The sequence below is a fragment of the Bubalus bubalis genome, chromosome 16, assembly GCF_019923935.1.
Source record: "Bubalus bubalis isolate 160015118507 breed Murrah chromosome 16, NDDB_SH_1, whole genome shotgun sequence".
Classification (NCBI taxonomy): domain Eukaryota; kingdom Metazoa; phylum Chordata; class Mammalia; order Artiodactyla; family Bovidae; genus Bubalus; species Bubalus bubalis.
The window spans coordinates 50,687,724-50,706,736 of NC_059172.1; the positions used below are offsets into that span (position 1 = coordinate 50,687,724).

Genomic DNA, 19,013 nt, shown 5'->3' on the forward strand with positions numbered 1-19,013 from the left:
TTCTGGCCTCCGTTCTCCCAGCAGCCCAGCCTGGCTCCCAAGACTGAGTGGCGCAGTGAAGGGGGCTGAGGGGATTCCCATCTGGGCACAGCCCTCCCCCGTGGTCTTCTCTGGGCTGGTGCAGTGGCCTCTGGCTACCTCCACCCTGTCTACCCGCTTTTTCTCAGTCAGAGACCGTCCCAGGGAAGAGATACCACCGCCCTTGACTAGTGTGAGGGACTGTCTCTGGCATGGACAAGGGTCATGGTCTCAACTCAGAACATGTGTCCAGAGTGCCCAGCAGACCCTGATTCTCCTAGGAGATGTGCACACACATACACACACACCACCACATACATGTCCCTACACACACACACATCACACCCATGCATGTCCTTATACACACACAAATGCTTTTCTACCACCTATATGAATCACACACAGTGACCATTTACACGAGCCTCTGACACGCACCTAGAGTCAGGTCACATAAGCAGGTGACACACCTTCACCACGCACACACCCACTCCACATTTACACACCACCTCTCACCCTCCCCTGCACGCCTCCCCCAGCACACAGACCTTCCATGCGGCATGTTCTCTGCACACACTTTTACACACTCCCGTCCACACTCTCCAGGTAGTACAATGGGAAGCATCTCCTGCCTGCTGCTCCCTAAACTGGATGCCAAGAGGGCAGTATTGGTGAGAAGGACCAGGGCTGGAATGCGGATGCTGGACAGAGCACTCAGGATGCAGCCAGGCCTCTGACTGGGCAGTCATAGTGGAGGCATTTATTAATGGACCAAAAAGGAGATGGACCCCAAAGAGCCTCCTGTCCCCCTCAGAGCCCTCAGCTAGGCCAGCACAGTGTGGGCATGTCCAGCCCAAGGAAGTCCAGGCAAGCCTAATTCAGTTTCCAAACTCAACTCGACTGACAATTTATTTAGGCCAATTGGCCATCCCGCCTGCTCTGCATCACTGACTCCGCATGGATTAACTCAAACGCTGTACACCCCTGCTGGGCAGATTTAATTAGGCAGAAAAACTGACCTGATGCCTCTAGGGGCTTGGGGCCTGGACACCAGCCAGGGCTCCCCTGATTAGTCCCACTGGCCGCATCCTTGCCCAGTGTCAGAATCCTCAGAAGTGACCAAGTCCAGCCCTACTGTACCAAGATGAAACTGAGGCTCAGAGAGGGGAGGTGATCTGCCAAGGTCACACAGCAAGGGAACAGCCAGATCAGCATGTTGGCCCCTGCACCACATCACAACCATGGCCTTGCTTCTGGAATGCCAAACTGCAAGAACACAGATTCCCCGCGGTGAACCCCTGAACAGTTCTGAAAGACAAGCACAATTTTCTAAAGATGACTGTGATATAAATAATTTATAATGAAAGTCACAGCACATCTTGGTCATTTTAATAGATAGTAAATTGCCTTTCTGATTTATAGTTTTAGGGGTGGGGTTACGATAAAAATAACTTGGTGATTTATAAAACATCTTCTTAAGTCAACAGATCGTTAGTAGGTTTGTCTGACTTTACAGCCAACAGTCTCACCACCCTGGTTACCATAGCAACAGGATGCCTCTCTCTGTTGCCATGGCTACCTCTTTCTAGAACACAATTGGTGGGTCTCTCACAGTTTGTGATTCTGAAAAAAAGAAAGAAGAAAAGCCAGAACTACCAGTTTGGGTTTATGCTGCCTTATCAGGCAATATTGCCTGCACTGTCTTGAAATTTCACAGAGTGGCCTCTGAGGTTGGCCAGACTGGGTGATGGCTGGCCCTGGGCTGCCAGGCAAAGCTCCCTTTGTGGCCGCCTGTTAGACTAGAATCTCAGGAGGTTTGGCCCTCCAGCTGGTCTGGGTCCTGGGAGTGGGGGCATATAGCTACTGCTGCTGGAGTGGGCTGGGGAGAAAGGACAGGGTCTGGCAAATGGCAGGAAATCAGGAATTGGTGGGTGACAGGCAGGTCTAGGGATGGGAAATCCAGGAGTCTGGGCAGGGAGGCAGGCTGAGGGCATCAGGGAAGGCTGGGGAGGCTGAGGCGGGCTGGGACTGCCATCCTGTGGGAGAGTCAGACATTGAGTCAGTCACACCCAGCAGGGGTGAAGCGGGCAGAGGAGGGGCCAGCTGTGCAGCTACGCCTGGCATTCGGGGTGTTTGTAGGAGGTATGCTGTGTGGTGACCATCCATGTGCTCTGAGTGTATACGCACAGGGAGTGTGTGGGCTGTGTGGGTGTGTGCCTCATGGTATGGCGCCTGGGTGTTCGTGCCCGATGGGCAGTGATGTGTTCCAGTACTATCCGCCTGCCCTGTGTTTCCTGTGTGTGTGGTCAGGACCCTGGGCTGTAGTTTGTGTGGTCACTTGTCACAGGTGTGTGCTTAGGTAACGGGTCAGATGCCTACTCTGGGCAGCAGTGTGTGTCTGGGGGTGACCGTCCTCAGGTGCCCAGCCCTTGACGGCAGCTCCTATATTCCAGCCAGCTTTGGGGCTAAAAACACAGCTCTGTGCACCAGGGAGCTGGCCTGAACTGTGTCTGGATGACTCGATCTTGGAGCTTGACACCCATAGCTTGGACTCCATGTGCCAGCCCAGGGTGCTGCAGAGATGGCTCCTAAGGCTCACTGCCTGGGCCTGCCAGGCAGAGGTTCCCTCCCTGCCAGGGGTCAGCTGATTCTGGGAACTCCCCATCCTTGGGCATCCACCCTGTCCCTCTGGCTGAGCTCCCTGAACAAGTTGTGGTCATCTCTCAGCCTGCCCTCTCTGGGTCTGCCAGGACACGGTGGGCCAGAAAGAGATGCAGGCTGGGCCATCTGAGGCTGCTGTCGGCATTGATTCCCCGAGCAAGATGGGGCAGCCTCCCCGCCCCAGGCACTAGCAAGTGCTGGGCACTGAGGCCCAAGACCATTTCAGGCATTCTGGGCTCCAGCCTGTGCATTCAGGTATCCTGGTTCTCTCTCACTGGGGACAGACATAACCTGACCTCAGGGAGTCCAAGCTATGGATGTCAAGCCCCAAGATTGAGCCATCCAGACACAATCAAGGCCAGCTCCCTAGAGCACAGAGCTGTGTTTTTAGCCCCCAAAGCTTTGGCATCTCTGGTGGTGGACAGAGCTTAGACAATGGAGCCAGATCAACTTGGGTCCAAGCCTCAGCTTCATCACTAGCCTTAAACCTTGGTGTAGTCCCTGAACCTGTTTCCTTTTTGGCACAATAAGGTACAACCACCTGTCTCACCAGGTCTGTGGGAAGGTTAAAGGTGCACAGTAGGCCTTTTAGCTTATTTTTTTTTAATGGATGTACTGGGTCCATCCCAGTACAGGCTTTATCTAGTTGTGGCGAGTCGGGGCTGCTCTTCATTGGGTGCTCGGGCTTCTCATTACGGCGGCTTTTCTTGTTGCAGAGCACAGGCTGTGGGGCATGCGGGCTTCAGTAGTTGCAGCTCGTGGGCTCTAGGGCACAGGCTTAATAGCTGTGGTGAACAGTCTTAGTTGTCCACGGTATGTGGGGCCTCCCCAAACCAGGGATCAAACCCGTGTCCCTGCATTGGCAGGCAGATTCTTAATGGCTAGACCACCAGGGAGCTCTAGGCCTTTAGCTTTGGAAGCTTCTCCTCTCTCCTTTCTGGCTCAGCTTCCCTGAGGATGGGTGGGAGGGCACTAGGAACTCGCTTGGCCATGGGCTCTTGCTTTGGCTTTGATGCGCTGGGGCTGACTTGCTAGTCGCTAGGCTTAGGAGATTGTGGCAGTCTGAGCAAGCTGGGGCGCTCTCCTCCACAGTGATCCAAAGGGCCCACTTGGACCCAGATGTTGCTGGGGCCCTGCCTGTGACAAGGGACTAGGTGCCTGCAGCAGAGTCTAGGAAGCCTGACTTACAACCTCCCCAGCTCCTCTGGGGAAGAAGTCCTAGTATCTGACTCTAAGGCTGATCGCTGCTGCCCACCCCGGCACCCCCACTCCTTGGTCTCTGGGGCCCAAAGAGGAAAGACTCTGAAAGGGATGGCCATTGATCCCTGAGAACCCAGGATTTGTCTATCCTAATTTTAGAAGACCTGACCGCTTCCTGGGCCTCAGTTTTCCTGTCAGGACCTGTTGTTCAAGAAGAGCCAATGGGTGTAGAGCTCTGAGGGCTTTGAGGGCACCTGGGAGGAAGTGAGAAGCCCCCGGGGACATCAGTGCCCTCTCTGGGCTGTTCCTGTGAGGCTCCCCAAGCACTAATGAACACAAGTTGGAGACCGCCTCGCTGCCTCCCTGGGGGAAATTTAGAGGCTCCTTGGGTGGTGGGGTGGGGGGACTTCATTTGCTGCCTCCTAAGGGCCTCAGGGCCAAGAAGAAGTCTCCCTGGGAGAGGTGTCCCAAGAGAAGGGCTACTTAGTGGGGCACTGATAGGTGGATGGGTTTTTCCACGTGGAGATCAGCAGGAACACCCTGGAGGAAAGGGCAGCAGGTGCAGAGACACAGAGATGGAAGGTCAGAAATGGCAGAGGGTAAGCGACTGATCTGATCTGATCTGATCTGATCTGCATGTGGCAAGAATGTTGGGTGCTTGCAGGGAGAGGTTCCTGGGAAGTCAGTGCGGTCAGGGCACAGGGAGCCTCACAGGCTAGGCTGAGAAGTCGGGGCTTTTCTCTGTGGCCAGATGGCCAAGCAGAGAGCTGGGATTCCAGTGGTTGCCCCCTCTGATAACTGGGTGGATGCTGCACTCGTGGCTGAGATTGAAGCCTATGATATGCTGGCTTTTATGAGACCCCATTGAAAGAGAGTCCCATGTGCGTGGAGGGGACAGAGGAGGACAGCTGGGGGACAATTTAAGAAGGGGATGCCATGGCTGATGGAGCAGAGAGGAGAGGCAGCACCTGCTGCCTTCCACCACTGGCCGGGATCAGGAGCCCGGAGATGCAGCAGGCCCAGCCTCTCGGCATCCTTTAGATACTCACAGTGTCCATGTTCCTCTCCTCTCTCAAAAAGACCAGGGCAGGAACGTGACCTGGCCCTGGGAGTCTGGGCTGTGAATTCCAAGCTCTAAGACGGGGCCCTTCAGAGGGAATCTGAGGCCAAATACCCAGAATTTGGCGATATGTTCTTGGCTCCAAGAGCTTTGACAACTGCTAAAGGAAAAAGTGCTGGAGCTGGATGAACCTGGATTGGAGTTGGTGACCTTTTCCAATTGCTTCCAGTTTGCTTTCCTGGCCTGCCCCTGTGGTGTCCCAGGTCAGCACTATCTGGACCCTTAAAGTGCTATTTCTGGAGTTGGAAAACCTGGCTTAAGTCCCTGCACTGCCCTCATCTTGTCCAAACTCCATGTACTTCACAGAGCTGATGGGGGCTCACCTTTTCAGTCCCCTGCGTTTTACTTGTCTCTGTGTGTGTCCTTTATCTTCAGCTGTGCGGGGGGCTCCCTGGGGGCAGGGCTGAGGTCTTATTGCACTCCGTGCTGGGCATAGCCTGGTGCTTGGTGAGGAATGGAAGGAAGAAAGTATGGATGGGTGGGTGGATGGACAGGTAGATAGATGGGTAGGTGGAAGGAAGGAAGGGAGGGAGGAAGGAAAAAGAGAGAAGGAAGAGACGAATGAATAAATGCATGTCGGATGGAAAAGAGGGAGAGAAGGGAGGGGGAACAAAGGAAGGAATAGAAGAAGGGAGAAAAGAAGGATGAATGGATATGTGGATAAAAAGGAGGGAGAGAGGGTAGAAGGAAGGAAGAATGAGTGGGTGAAAGGGAGAAAGAAAGGAAGAAACAAAGAAAGGGAAGAAGGAATGATGGATGGAAGGAAGAAGGCAGAGGGGTCACACTCAATAGTAGCCTAGGATCAAGTTTTTGAAAATTGCATGACTCTCTAAAGCCAGCAGGAGCCAGCATGCCATGATGAGTGGCTTGGGTAGATCATTTCCTGTTTCTTTGCTCCAGACTTCCCATTTATAGCATGCAGTGTCTTGGACCAGATAATCTCTAAAGGCTGCTCTTACTCTGATATTCTAAAATGCTGACTTTGCCCCTTCCCCTCTCCTCTCCCTTTCTCTCAACCTGGAATGTCTTTGCAGGTCCACACAGTTCTTCATTTCTAGATCTGTGCTAGGTTGGGTGTCAGGTCTCATGGCCATGGTCAACCCAGACAGGGTCACCACCAAGTGGGGAGGTACGTCAATACAAGCCAAAGAAATTACTAGAAGCAGCACGGCTGCCTCTTGTGGCAAATAAAGAGTGGCACCTTGGCACTCCTTGAAGTTTTCTGTGAAGGCAGCTCTGGAGAATGAACTTGCCACCCATTCTAGTTTGTAGCCCAGAACTGCCTCCAGGGAGATGGCCTTGCACAGTTCATGGTCTGTCTTGACAGGCTGGGAGAAGGGGAGTCCAGAGGTGGGGAAGCAGCAGGAACATGAATGCTGGGTTCCTGGAGGAGAACCCCCTGGCCAGGATTCCTCTACCAAGGGCAGTGTTAAAGTTCCATGATCCCAGACTGGAGGCTGTAAGACGAGCCCTTGTCTGGAATTCAGTCTGAGCTGGAAGGTTTGAAACTCTGACAGCTGCTTGATTTTCTTTCCTAGGGCACCCGTGTTTGCTTGTGCTTAGAGAAGCCCAGTGGTCATCAGATGGGGATAAGGGTGACCAAACCAGACCACAAAGTCTCCTGAACCTCTCCCAGGGGGTGGGGCCAGAGCAGGCCATTCTGGACAGACTGGGTTATCCTGGCCATTTCGTCTCACCCAGGTGGGGGATCTGAGAGGACCAGGCACCCACATATGTTTGGAAAACCTTAGTTCCCCAGCAGCTTCTTCCTTCCTCCCACCCACCTCCTTCCCCTGGGGCCAGCCGGCTGTAGCAGGAGCAAAGCCATCTCTATGGTTTATGGTGTGTTTGAGGACCCCTGGTCCAATTCTCCTTCTTATGCCTGAATCTACAACCCAGTATCTCTGACAAATGACCATTTAGTCTTTATTTCCGTATCTCCAGGATGGGTAACTCACTTCCATGATGTGAGTTCCTGGGACAATAGAGAGAAGTGGGTAAAGGAGTTGTGTAAGGCCTTGGGGAAGATACATCTTTTGCAATTCAACATAGGATAGAATATGAAGAGACTGCCTGCATGAGGTACAGATCCATGAAAAAGAGAGTGAACAGCCTAGCGCAGGGATGGAAGAAAGATGGGAGATGTGGCCTTTGAGGGGCCTGGCTCCACCATAGCTTCCCTACTCTCCTTTCTTTGCCAACCTCAGCCTCAGCCACCTAGGTCACTTTTATCAGTGGTGGGGTGGGGTGCTAAATGCTTTAATAAATCACATGTAGAGTGCAACATCTCAACAAAGTAGAAGTTTATTTCCCACCCGTGTATTTAGTAGGTGTCTTTCTTTCCAGGGACCCAGCTACTTTCTTATGGTGGCCCTGCTGGCTTCCTTGGGCTTCAGCATTCAGAGAAAGAGAGGGCATGAAAGGTTGAGCAGGAAGGTTTTGTGAGCCAGGCCGGGCCTTCACGCACACCTTTTTGTGCACTGTCGGATGGCCTGAGACCAGTCATATGACCCCACCCAGCCTGGAGGGCAGGCTGGGAAATTATGGTCTAGCCACTCATCCAGGAAGAAAGGAAAGGCATTTGTGAAGACAGAAATCTCCACCACAGCCTCTTAACCCTTCAGGTCTCTTAACCCCATACTCCACGCTCTGAAGAGGGAACGGTGGCCTGCCTGCCTGGCCCATGTCAGAAGGGGCGTCCTGCAGGCATCTTGCCCAGCCTGGCCCCAGACTGGACCTGGCCCAGAGGTACCCAGTCTCTCTGCTTTGGGGGAAGGGCCTCCCCTCTGACACTGTGTGTTTCTCCTCCACAGTATGTGGCCTTTGCCTCCCTGTTCTTCATCCTCGTCTCCATCACTACCTTCTGCCTGGAGACCCACGAGCGCTTCAATCCCATCGTGAACAAGACGGAGATCGAGAACGTGCGCAACGGCACGCAAGTGCGCTACTACCGGGAGGCGGAGACGGAGGCCTTCCTCACCTACATCGAGGGCGTCTGCGTGGTCTGGTTCACCTTCGAGTTCCTCATGCGTGTGGTCTTCTGCCCCAACAAGGTGGAGTTCATCAAGAACTCGCTCAACATCATCGACTTTGTGGCCATCCTCCCGTTCTACCTGGAGGTGGGCCTGAGTGGCCTGTCCTCTAAGGCCGCCAAGGATGTGCTGGGCTTCCTGCGTGTCGTCCGCTTCGTGCGTATCCTGCGCATCTTCAAGCTGACCCGCCACTTCGTGGGCCTACGGGTCTTGGGCCACACTCTGCGAGCCAGCACCAATGAGTTCTTACTGCTCATCATCTTCCTGGCTCTGGGCGTCCTGATCTTCGCCACCATGATCTACTATGCCGAGAGGATAGGGGCTCAGCCCAATGACCCCAGCGCCAGTGAGCACACCCACTTTAAGAACATCCCCATCGGCTTCTGGTGGGCTGTGGTCACCATGACGACGCTGGGCTACGGAGACATGTACCCACAGACGTGGTCCGGCATGTTGGTGGGAGCACTGTGTGCGCTGGCGGGCGTGCTGACCATTGCCATGCCCGTGCCCGTCATCGTGAACAATTTCGGGATGTATTACTCCTTAGCCATGGCTAAGCAGAAACTACCAAAGAAAAAAAAGAAGCATATTCCGCGGCCACCGCAGCTGGGATCTCCCAATTATTGTAAATCTGTCGTAAACTCTCCACATCACAGTACTCAGAGTGACACATGCCCGCTGGCCCAGGAAGAAATTTTAGAAATTAACAGAGCAGGTAGGAAACCTCTTAGAGGCATGTCGATCTGACCTTTCACCTCTGCCCCCTGTAGCGATGATTCCAGATTCAGTCAGACTGCTTCCTTAGTTCCGTGGGTAACTCTGGACCCCACGCTCAGTCTCGAGGTGTGGCGTCTGGGCGCCCAGGGAGATGCTGGGCAGCCAAATTCACGAGGCGAGAGCCTGCTAGAACCTCACTGGTGGCCCCCGGTAAGGAGGTTGCCACACTGGTCTCGTGGGGTTCTGAAGAGATGCCACGGCCCGTGAGATTGCTGAGGACTCTCTTAGCAGGAGCCCGGGGGCTCCGCTGCTCAATGGGCAGGAGTTGGGCATGAGTCGCTGACTCAGGCCACTGACCCGGAGTCACGGCGGGGCGGGGTGGGTGTGATTGGGAAATGCCAGACGGCTGCCCATTTGGTCTTTACACGGCTCCCTTCGGGCAGCGCACGTGGCACGGATGGTGCCTGGGCTCTGGCAGGAGGTCCCTGCAGAGACAGCAGCAAGGATTCTCACCCCCCAGCAGAGCCTGTCTCCATAGCTGAGTAGCATTCCTGCTCCGATGCCGGCTGCCTAGCTCCAGGCGCGTCCTCGGAGACGCCTCTTGCCCTCCGTAACAAGCTTACTCACCCCACAGCATGCGGAACCAGCTCATCTTCTACCACCACTCTAGAGTTTAGCGTTTATCTTTAGGAACCTGTTGGAGTGACTCTAGCTTTCACGTTGTCTGTTTGGGTTGATGGTCCAGTGGGAGTTTCCGGTGGCCTTCTTTCTGATGGAAGCGGCTGGTGAGCGAAGGACTAGAGGGGGCCACCACCCGGGCAGCTTAGATGAAAGCGCTTCAGACCAGCAACAACCTCCCACTGAGAGTGTTCCCTGTTTCCGGCGGTAGGGACTGCAGCAGCAATACACGACATCCCAGCCAGTGTACGCCCACTTTCCCGTGAATTCAGTGGGGGTCGGGGGGGGGGGGCCATGAAACAATACTAGTCACCGTGGGATATATTCTCATATTCCATGGCTAGTGGTTCGTTATGGGACTATCTCAGTTTTATGAGAACCTGCACATAGCACATAAAGTTGATCATGGGGCTCTGGTCCGAAGATAAAAAGCCCATAGTCTACCTCTACCCATGGAATACCATCGACTTATTCTGTGGACACAGGGATTTGAAGGGAATGAATGACCCAGAAAAGCATGACAACACTGAACTCAGAAGAGGTGCCGGGGCGAGGGAGGCTGAGTGAGTGACAGGTAGTGTTTAGTCTGCAGAAGACACCCCTGTGCCCAGGGCAGGAGGTAGGGCTGCAGGCTCCCTCAGCCCCAGAGGAGCAAGTTGTCCCCTGGTTTGAATGGCCTCCCCAGTGGCTGACTGATTCTTTCTTCCCTGATGCCCCACCCTCTGGCCCACCACCCCATCCTACTCCTCATCCAGCTTCATCACATAGCTATACTGCCCAGAGTGGTACCCCGAAAGTCCACCTCTCTGTCTGAGGTCTTTCTAGCCCCTTCACCTGGTCCCATACCCCTCCCCACTCCCTGGGATCCCTGTAGACACCTGAGAGGAGTGTGGCTAGTGTTCTGGGCTGGGCCAGGAGCAGGGCAGGGGTCTCAGAGGCTGGAATGGGAGGGCCTGGGGTGGGGCTGGACTCCTCGGCCAATGCGTGGCTTCTGCTTAGCCAGCCAGGCATGGGCTGTGGAAAGCCCCTGCCCCGCCTCTCTGCTTTGGATCATCTCGCCCTTCTGTTCGACCTCAGGAGCACCATCACGGCGAGGAAAATTCCTGGGGCTCTGGGAAAGGGTCTGGGTGGGCCTCGCCCCTAGCTTCACTCCAGGCCTCAGCAGGAAGAGTTGAGCCTGAGTGGCATCACCATAGCACTCCTTGGCCCCCTGTCCCATCCTCCCCAGTGATTCACTCCCGCCAGGCACAAATCCTTCAGTCCCAGACAATGCTAGTATTCTCCATGTGCTGAGGGCATGTGTGCATGCACACATATACACACACATGCACACACACGTGTACACATGCATGCATGTGCACACACAGAGTGCAGATGTGTGTTCTGATATGTACACCAGCTAGCCCCAGGACACAGGCCCTTTTCCCGGAAAGCCTGTGCACTCCTCCTAGAGCCCCTGCACCCCACCACCACAACAGCCCTGGCCCTGGGACCCTCTTTGCCCTGGCCCCAGGTCTCAGGGATCCAGATTGTCCTGGCTTAAGCCAGGTACTTAGAGCCCTTCTCTCTGGGGCCCAGCTGCCTCACTCCCTCCCGTCCCCCACACGCTGCCTCCTCCCCTTTCCCAAGTTCTTATTGCTCCTAAGGGTGCTGTCTTGACATCCCAGACCTGCTCTGAGCCTGGTCCCTCACCAGAACCTTCCTCCCTCTGAAAGCTGGTGTGTGAGACCCAAATTATCACCCAAGTGATAAGGATAAGTGTGTGATCCTTAGGGGGTGTCACCCTATCTCTGCATCCCCAAGTCTCTTCCCGTTGGCCTCCTCTTCTGCTTGCAGCTATGCTCCTTGGTGGGCATGGGGTTCGGGTGTGTTGGTGAGTGAGTGCGGGGGAGGCCAGAAGCGAGGAAGGCAAATGTGATGGGAGGCTGGACCCCATAGGAACTGAGAGCTGAGATGCAGTCCCCAAGACCTTGACAACCGCCCTCCACCCCAAGGGCAGTCAGTTGGCCCAGTGAGACTCCAGTTCTACCTTTAGAACCTGGGTTGGGGCAAAGTGCAACATGCTGGGCTCTGAGGGCACCCCCTGCCCAGGGCCAGACTCCAGGACTCAGGCAAGCCATCCCAGTCATGCCAGCAGCACCCTCCCCTCCCCGTCTTGGTCTCCCCTGCAGCCTCAGGTCAAGTGTCTGGTCTCCTCGGTATCACGGCTGACGTGGCTCCAGTGTCTGGGGGATTCGTCCCGGCAGGGGTTGTAGGGTCTCATGGGAGGATGCCAGGATGGCACCCCCATGGTCAGGGGCTGGGGTTGATAGTCCAGGAGAAGCTGCTTCTCTTGCAGAAAGGGGGTCCCTACCCGACCTGCAGTCGGGGGCCCAGACCACCTGCTCTGGGCAGTTCAGAGTGCTCCCTCTGTCCTGCCATGTGCCTTCACGTGTGTCTCGTCCATCTCTGCTCCTGTGATGTGGGTTGCTCCTCTGTGGTGCTGCGTCTGGGGCTGTGGGGTCCCACCATAGGTGAGCAAGGGGCTGGCACAGGGGATGGGTGGTGGCCAGACCTCCCCCTTCCTGTCCATCAGCACCTAGGGCAGCAGCGAGGTCCTGAAAAGCACCCCCGTCTGGGTCTGCCCCAAGCTGGGACAGAGCTGCCCCTGCAGCCTCCAGGGTCTGCCCTGAGCAGCTGAGTCCAAAGCGGCCCCCGCCCTGGCCCTCCACGTCTCCCCTGCTGGCTGCAGTGGGTGCGGGAAGTGGTGTACCCCCTGGGGCAGGGGAGGTAGTGGGATTGGGACAGGGGTGACCAGGCAAGGTGTGGGCAGGGCCCCTCTGCAGGGGCTAACCAAGTTTCTGCTCAGATGCAGGGCCAGGGTGGGCAGCGGGGGGCCCTGAGTGGGGTCAGCGAGGCCCCCAGGTGGCTCAGGGGGAAGGAGCGGAGAAATAAGGGGCTCTGAGGGCCAGGACTGGGTGTTCTTTTCTGTGTTGTTCACATGCTCTCTCTTTCTCTCTCTCCACTAATCATGTTTCTCTCTCTCTCTCCTCGTTCTGTTGCATGACTTGTGCCGGTTCTTGTGATTGTACTCAGCTCGTATCTCTCACAGACCGTCCCCAGTTAACCTGGGGCTTTTTCCCTGAGCCCCAGGCTGGGCAGCCCCCATCTGGGGGGCTAAACCCAAGGAAATTCCCAGCCACCCCACCTGCCCCACCCTAGCCCTGCGTGCGCCCCCGGCGCCCGCTGCTGGTGTGAACAGTAAGTACCTTGGTGGTGCCCGGAGACCAGGGCACACAAGCCAGCCTGCTGGCTCAGGGCCGGACATCGGGTTCTCCTTGCTCCAAAGTTTAAAAAAAAATGACCCTCTCGCGGACGCTCATCTCTCTCAGCCCATTTCAAAGCCTGGAAACCATCTTTGTGAGACGCTGCCCATGCTGCCATTTCATCATCGCAGGCCCTCGGGTCTAGTGGGGGCCAAGGGGCCCTGGGCCAGGGAGGGCAGGGCTCACAGCCTTCTGGGGAGCAGATGGGAACTGAGGGACCTGGTGACCATCTCATCTAAAGGACAAGGTCAGGGTATGAGGGGGCAGTCTTGGGTGAGCTGGCGCCTCTGGCTTTTTTCATGAGTTCCCCAGGTTTGGTGAGCTGGCCACTTCTTGGCCAGTCTCTTTTCCGGCCCTTCTCTGGAACTGGGGAGGGACAGTATGGTTCCCAGTTTCTTAGAGCACCCCACATCACAGATAAGCCCACATCCCAGGGAGGCTGGCTCCTTCAAAGAGCAGGACCCAAACACTCCCACCCAGGCTCGGCCTCTTCTCAGAGGACATGTTTGAGAGAAGAAGCAGGCTCTGAGAAGGGAAGGGGGTCTGATTCACACCCACCCAGGCAGCCCACTCAGCTGCCCCCTGGCCCGACCCCTGCAGGGAAACCAGCCTCAACTTCAGGTCCTCTAAAGGCTGTGGGAGCTGGCTGCCCCAGGGGCACGGCACTAGGGGGCAGAGTCACACGGAGGGTCTCAGGCTCGGCTACCCAACCCTGGGTGAGCCCTGCAGGCGGTAGATACCTCCGCTGGCAGGCAATGGCCAGTGGAGAGATCGCAAGTTCTGGCTCTCCCCCCAGATGGAGATGCTGCCTGGTAGGACTCACTGTTTTCCCCTAGAAGGAAATGTGTACAGGGTACTATGGGCTCCAACTTCCATTCCCCTATCCACTGTCTTCTCCCTTGAACTCCGTTCCCCTCTCCCCAGAGACCCTTGGGAGGTCCAGCCAGACTGGGAGGAAGGGCCGGGCTGGTCTGTGTGCACACCTGTGTGCCCTCAGACACACCCCCAGTGTTAGGCAGTGCCCAGTTCCCCAGAGAGGCCCCAACCCCAGTCCCGTGGTATCAGAGTTACCCTGGTAACTAGCCTTTCTGGTTCAGAGTGAATTGGGGAGTGAAGCCCCTGGGATCTGTCAAGAAACACACTGTACATGAAATGCTTTGCCATCTTGTACGACAGACTTTTTTTAAGTTCCAAAATTATGATGGGATTTTTTTTTTTTTTTTTTTGGATTTGCTTTACGAATAAACCTGATTGGTCCATTTCTCTTTTGACTGACTGCCTCTTTGTAGTGACATGATGTGTACACGGGTGGTGGTCCCGCCCGCGGGCACGCCGAGTGTGTGCACACGGAGAAGGATCACTTCTGCGTGTAGTTACATAATGTGAACAGGGTCACGGAAGAGGGTCAAATCGGGTGGAGACTCTCTCCAGCTTTTTGCCCCTCTTTAGCCTTTCAGAGGGCCTCCCCCTGTGGTCACACCCACGTTGGGTCTGTCTTCCCTTGAGGCTCTCACCCTGAAGGAAGTCTCTGAGGAAACCTCAGGCTTCCCTCGTAACTCAGTTGGTGAAGAATCTGCCTGCAATGCAGGAGATACAGGTTTGATTCTTGGGTTGAGAAGATCCCCTGGAGAAGGAAATGGCAACCCACTCCAGTATTCTTGCCTGGAAAATCCCATGGACAGAGGAGCCTGGTGGGCTACACAGTCCATGAGGTCACAAGAGTTGGACACGACTTAGCGACTAAACCACCACTACCACCACCAGGGCCCACCCTGGGGACTGAGTCGGTGCCACCCTAACCAGGAAGAGTCTGCTTGGAGGGCAGAAAGCAGGGGAGGGGTCCCCAAGAGTGATGGGTGGGTGCAGAGGCCAACAGAGCCCTCTCTGCCAGCTCCGGAGGCATCCATGATGCTGCTCTTGGATGTGGGGGAGCGCCCTGCTCTGGCTACAGCTGCGCCCTCACCAAATGTGCCCCCAAACTTCTTCCCAGGTTCCTTCTCAGGCTACCGCAGAGGCCAAGACTCGTCTTTCCCACCCGAGTCCATCAGCCGCTGTTGTCTTTACACATCCATTTGCTCTGCTTTGCGGGGGACGCTGCCGAAAGGAGATGGAGGAATGGGAGCCCCTCCCAAACCCTGGCCGCTGTCACTGCCTCATGCCTGCATTCTTGTTGCGCCTGTGCAAGCTGACGAGGCCTGCTTGAGGCAGAGCGAGGTGGAAGACCCTGGCTTGGTCTGGGTGGTGATCGGAGTGGACTGAGTGACCAGCTTAAGTCTGTACGGAGAGGGAGCAGACTGAGTGGTCAACTGCATGGGGGACCAGGAGACTGCGTGACCAGGCCTAGTCTGTATGGGTGATGGAGCATAGAGAGTGACTGGATTAGGTCTATATGGGGGTGGGATAGAGTGATCAGATAGGGTGTGATGGGGGAACAGCGTAAAGCAAATGACCAGAGAGGATCCACAGGGGGCCTGGAGTGGAGTTGACCCTTGGGGTTTGGGTGGGGCCAAGGGATGCCTGAGCAGACAGCTGGATGTAGAGGGGGCAGCCGGGCTCTGGTCAGCAACAGAGGGATCAGAAAAGGCTGCCGCTCTGGACAGGAGTGTTTCTGCGTGTCTGTCTGTCTTCTCCCTGAGCTCTGTGTCTGGCCCTCTACCCATGACCGCATCCACACCATCCTGTCTCATCGGCCCCGCCTTGGACGTTGGGCCCCGCCCCCCAGCACCACGCTTGCTGGGCCCATCACCAAACTCATCTTTTTGCAAACTTTGAGCAAACCCAGGAACCCTCCTCCCCAGCACTGTGGGCAGCCCAAAGGCTGCCCGAACGAGCTGGGGACCCCCAGTCTCGTGCCTCTCCCGCTCACTTTTCTGTCCTCAGTCATGCACTACCCTTTGCTGATGTCCCACTCTGGCCTGTCCCCTCCCGCACTAAACAGTTTTCAGTGTCTCAATAGCTTCTGCTTATATGTTTGAAGATTCCAAACTGAATGGGGAGGTGGCGAAGGCCGCGCTGGCGAACGAAGACTGCCCCCACATAGACCAGGCCCTCACTCCCGATGAGGGCCTGCCTTTTACGCGCTCGGGCACCCGCGAGAGATACGGACCCTGCTTCCTCTTATCAACTGGGGAGTACGCGTGCCCACCTGGTGGAGGAGTGAGAAAGGGTATGTAGAGGAGGCCGGGGTGCTCTGCATCAGTGGGCCTGCCTCGTGCTCCTGCACAGGGGTGGATGGGGCGGCGGGCGAGGGGCGCTGAGGGGCAGGCCGGCACACTGAGGGGGGCAAGGAGCAGGAGGAGCCCCAGGGTTGGCCCCCAGAGGTCTGAGTCCCACCCTCCCCAAGTGGGATGGCAGGCTGGCAGAGAGAACCTGAGGTCCAGGCAGCTGTGGGTTGGAATTGAGCTCGGGGGTAGGAAGGGACTTGGGGACAGGCTGGCCGACTACGTTCCCCCAAGGCAGAGGGGTACCCAGAGATGTGGGAAGATCTTCGACTTCCCCCAGGCTACTCTGGCAGATGGCAGGTCAGACCCCAAAGGCAAAGTGATCTCCCCTGTTCCTTGGCTGGGGAGAGCAACAGGGTAGGCCTGGGCTGGCCGGGACCCTGTGGGCCTAGCCACCCAAGATCCATGTTCTGGAAGAGGCATCCTTTAAAGAGAATCCATATAGACCAGTTGGGGTCGGGGGCGGTCATGACGAGAGAGATAGCTTAAAGGCTCGGCAGTGAGGTCAGCGTCCTTGCAGAGGTAAGGTATGTGCCAGTCAAAACACTGCGAGTGGCAGATAGGAAACTAGCCAAGAGGAGGTGGTTATGTACGACTCCATGCAACCCCTTCCAACCCCAGAACCCATTAGCCGCAGCCCCAGGTGTGGTCAGCGCCCCCTTGTGGTTGGTGAAGGCGGAGCTCCGTGGTGGTCAGGGTTGGATCAGACCCTTGTCTTGTAAACCGACCTCCTGGGGACAAGGCTTCCACTAGAGCTTGAGCATGGACGGGGGAGAAGTTTGGGGCGGGGGCCCAGCGCACCCTAGATCCAGGCTCCGGACACCGGGCAGGGCCTGGAAGGCGGAGGAAGCCATCCTCGGCACAGCGGGCTGGCTGGGCGGCTCATGCATGTTGGGGAGCGGCTCACAGACTCACACAGGATGGTTGCATGCTGACTGGGGTGAGCAGGTTGGGCTAGATAGTTGGCTTTTTAGAGCAACAGTTGGCGTAGCTGGTAGCCATTCACAACTGCTCCAGTATTTGAAATGGTTCAATAATATGCGAGGAGAAACTAGAGAATTCAAAATAAAGGACAAACCCAGAAGAGGAGAGGCAGCTCACACGGAGACAGGGGAAGTCCTTCTGGTGCTTGGCGTGCTCTCCTGATCCAGGCTGGCCTCTGCTTCCTTGCCCTGCCTGGAGGTCCCGTGGACCCCAGAGCGGCATATCACACCCCGCATGGTGCTGCATGGAAGGGGGGCTGCTGGCCTGGGGGCTGCCTGCCCCATCCTCGGCACCTTCCATGGATAGGCCTGAAGCTCCCCTTCACAACCGGCTTTCTCCCAAGTGGAAGCTCTAGAAAACCAGGATCAGGGGCAAGCCCAGGGGATGGGAGAGGAAGGCACGTAGACCTTTCCCCATGGCTGTGCTCTGCTGGTAAGGTCTTATGGGGCTGCCTGTCTCCCTCATCTTGAATGTTGGATCAATCTGTGTGGCCTGAAAGAGCAGACAGGAGAGTTTCTTGACTGGGCTTCCGGAAGCCCAGGGTGTGTGGGACAGAAGCAGCCTGTAGGGAGCAAGGAGTCCGATGGCAACCACTGTCTGCAGGTGGTACCCACTCTGCAGTCCCTCAGAGGCACTGAGGGTGGGGAGCCCCCACCCACATCCACATGGTCCTGCTGTCATGGAGTCATGACAGCCGCTGAGGACTTGCTTTTCTCAGGATAATGCCAGGCCATGAGCTATGTGCAGGGTAGAGAACAGTTAGGGGCTCAACCCATTCCCCCAGGAGGGAGAGAAAGAGGCGTGCTGGGCTGGCTCACTGCATGGGAGAACCAAGCCAGCTGGAGAAGATCCTGCCTGCCTCTGCATGCGGCTATTCGGTCTTTCCTCCTCCTTCCTTAAAAACTAAGTACCAAGCGGGATGGGAAAGCCAAGAAGAGAAGCTCAAGTGTTAATTGTATTCTTTACATACAGATCTTTGCAAAGAAAGCCCTGTCATTGCTAAGTATATGCCGACAGAGGCTGTGAGAGTGACTTGACCAGGCGACTTGGCCCAGGACACTGGTGGCTATTAAGCATCTGGGTGGACCTGCAGCCCCTCCTCGCCCTCGGACAGAGTAAATTCACGCCATGCAGGTTTGCCGGACGAGTCCGAGTGGCCCAGGCCTTGTACTAGGACGGACGTAGCTTTTCTACGGCCAAATGGTAACTGACCGTAGAGGATTTCTTTTCCTTCTTTTCCTTTTTTTTTTTTTTTTTAAGAAAAAGCTTTTAATTTATTCGGGGAGGGGGTGGGATGGAGGGGTTCCTTAGCATGACTTGCATGAAGTTCAACAGAAAACCCAGCAATCCAAACCCACGAACCCCACCTCCCCTGCAACTGTATGATTACCCTAAACCATGACAACAATGAAGAAAAACAAGCAAGAGTCCTCTATTTTCTTTCAAAGCTCTTTCCTTTTATACATGTTGTTGGAGCCAAACTGTAAAGGCGTTCGGTAGAAACCTGTACGGTTTTTTTGGGTGGGGAGGGGAATGAGCGGGCTGGGGGATGGAGTGGGGATGAGTAATGGATTGCTTCCCTTTTGTACATGGAGATTCGAGAGTAAAGGTTCCCAAAAGGGCAGTCGGTCAGTCATTGGTCATATTGACCTCACCTTCATAGTTCATCACATGGAAACTGAAAACTTTGCTCCAAATAGAATTGTGGAAACGCACTGCCGCCTTCTTCCCTCTGTTTGGCATGCTTGCGACCCAGCGGACGTCTCCCCAAGATCCCTGACAGCGGCTAGTCTAGGTTGATTCAATCATCTTAGCAGTGTGTAGATTCAGTGTGACCAACTTTCATAACAAATTGTTCATAGTAGATAATCAACACCGTATGGATTTTTCAAGTGTTCTTTCAGAGCACCAAAAAAGATCAGGACTGTGGGAGGGCCAGTCCTCCTCCACCTTTATCAAGGCACAACCCGGCATTGTATGCAATTTAGTACTTCAGAGTTTAACAAAAACAAAAAAAAACTGCATGCCCAATGTTATGCAAAGCGATTCTAGCATGAAATAAATTTTGTATCATGGTTTC

General features: G+C 55.6%; 1 protein-coding gene across 1 annotated transcript in view; it reads left to right on the forward strand.

The window, feature by feature from the left end:
- Positions 1 to 19,013, forward strand: part of KCNC1 (potassium voltage-gated channel subfamily C member 1) — a 44,666-nt gene extending 25,653 nt beyond the window's left edge. Inside the window, exons 2-4 of the mRNA XM_006042877.4 lie at positions 7,810 to 8,743; positions 15,706 to 15,894; positions 17,906 to 19,013. Of these exons, the coding sequence (XP_006042939.1) occupies positions 7,810 to 8,743; positions 15,706 to 15,894; positions 17,906 to 17,970 (1,188 nt within the window). The 3' untranslated portion in view covers positions 17,971 to 19,013. The remainder of the gene's footprint in view (positions 1 to 7,809; positions 8,744 to 15,705; positions 15,895 to 17,905) is intronic.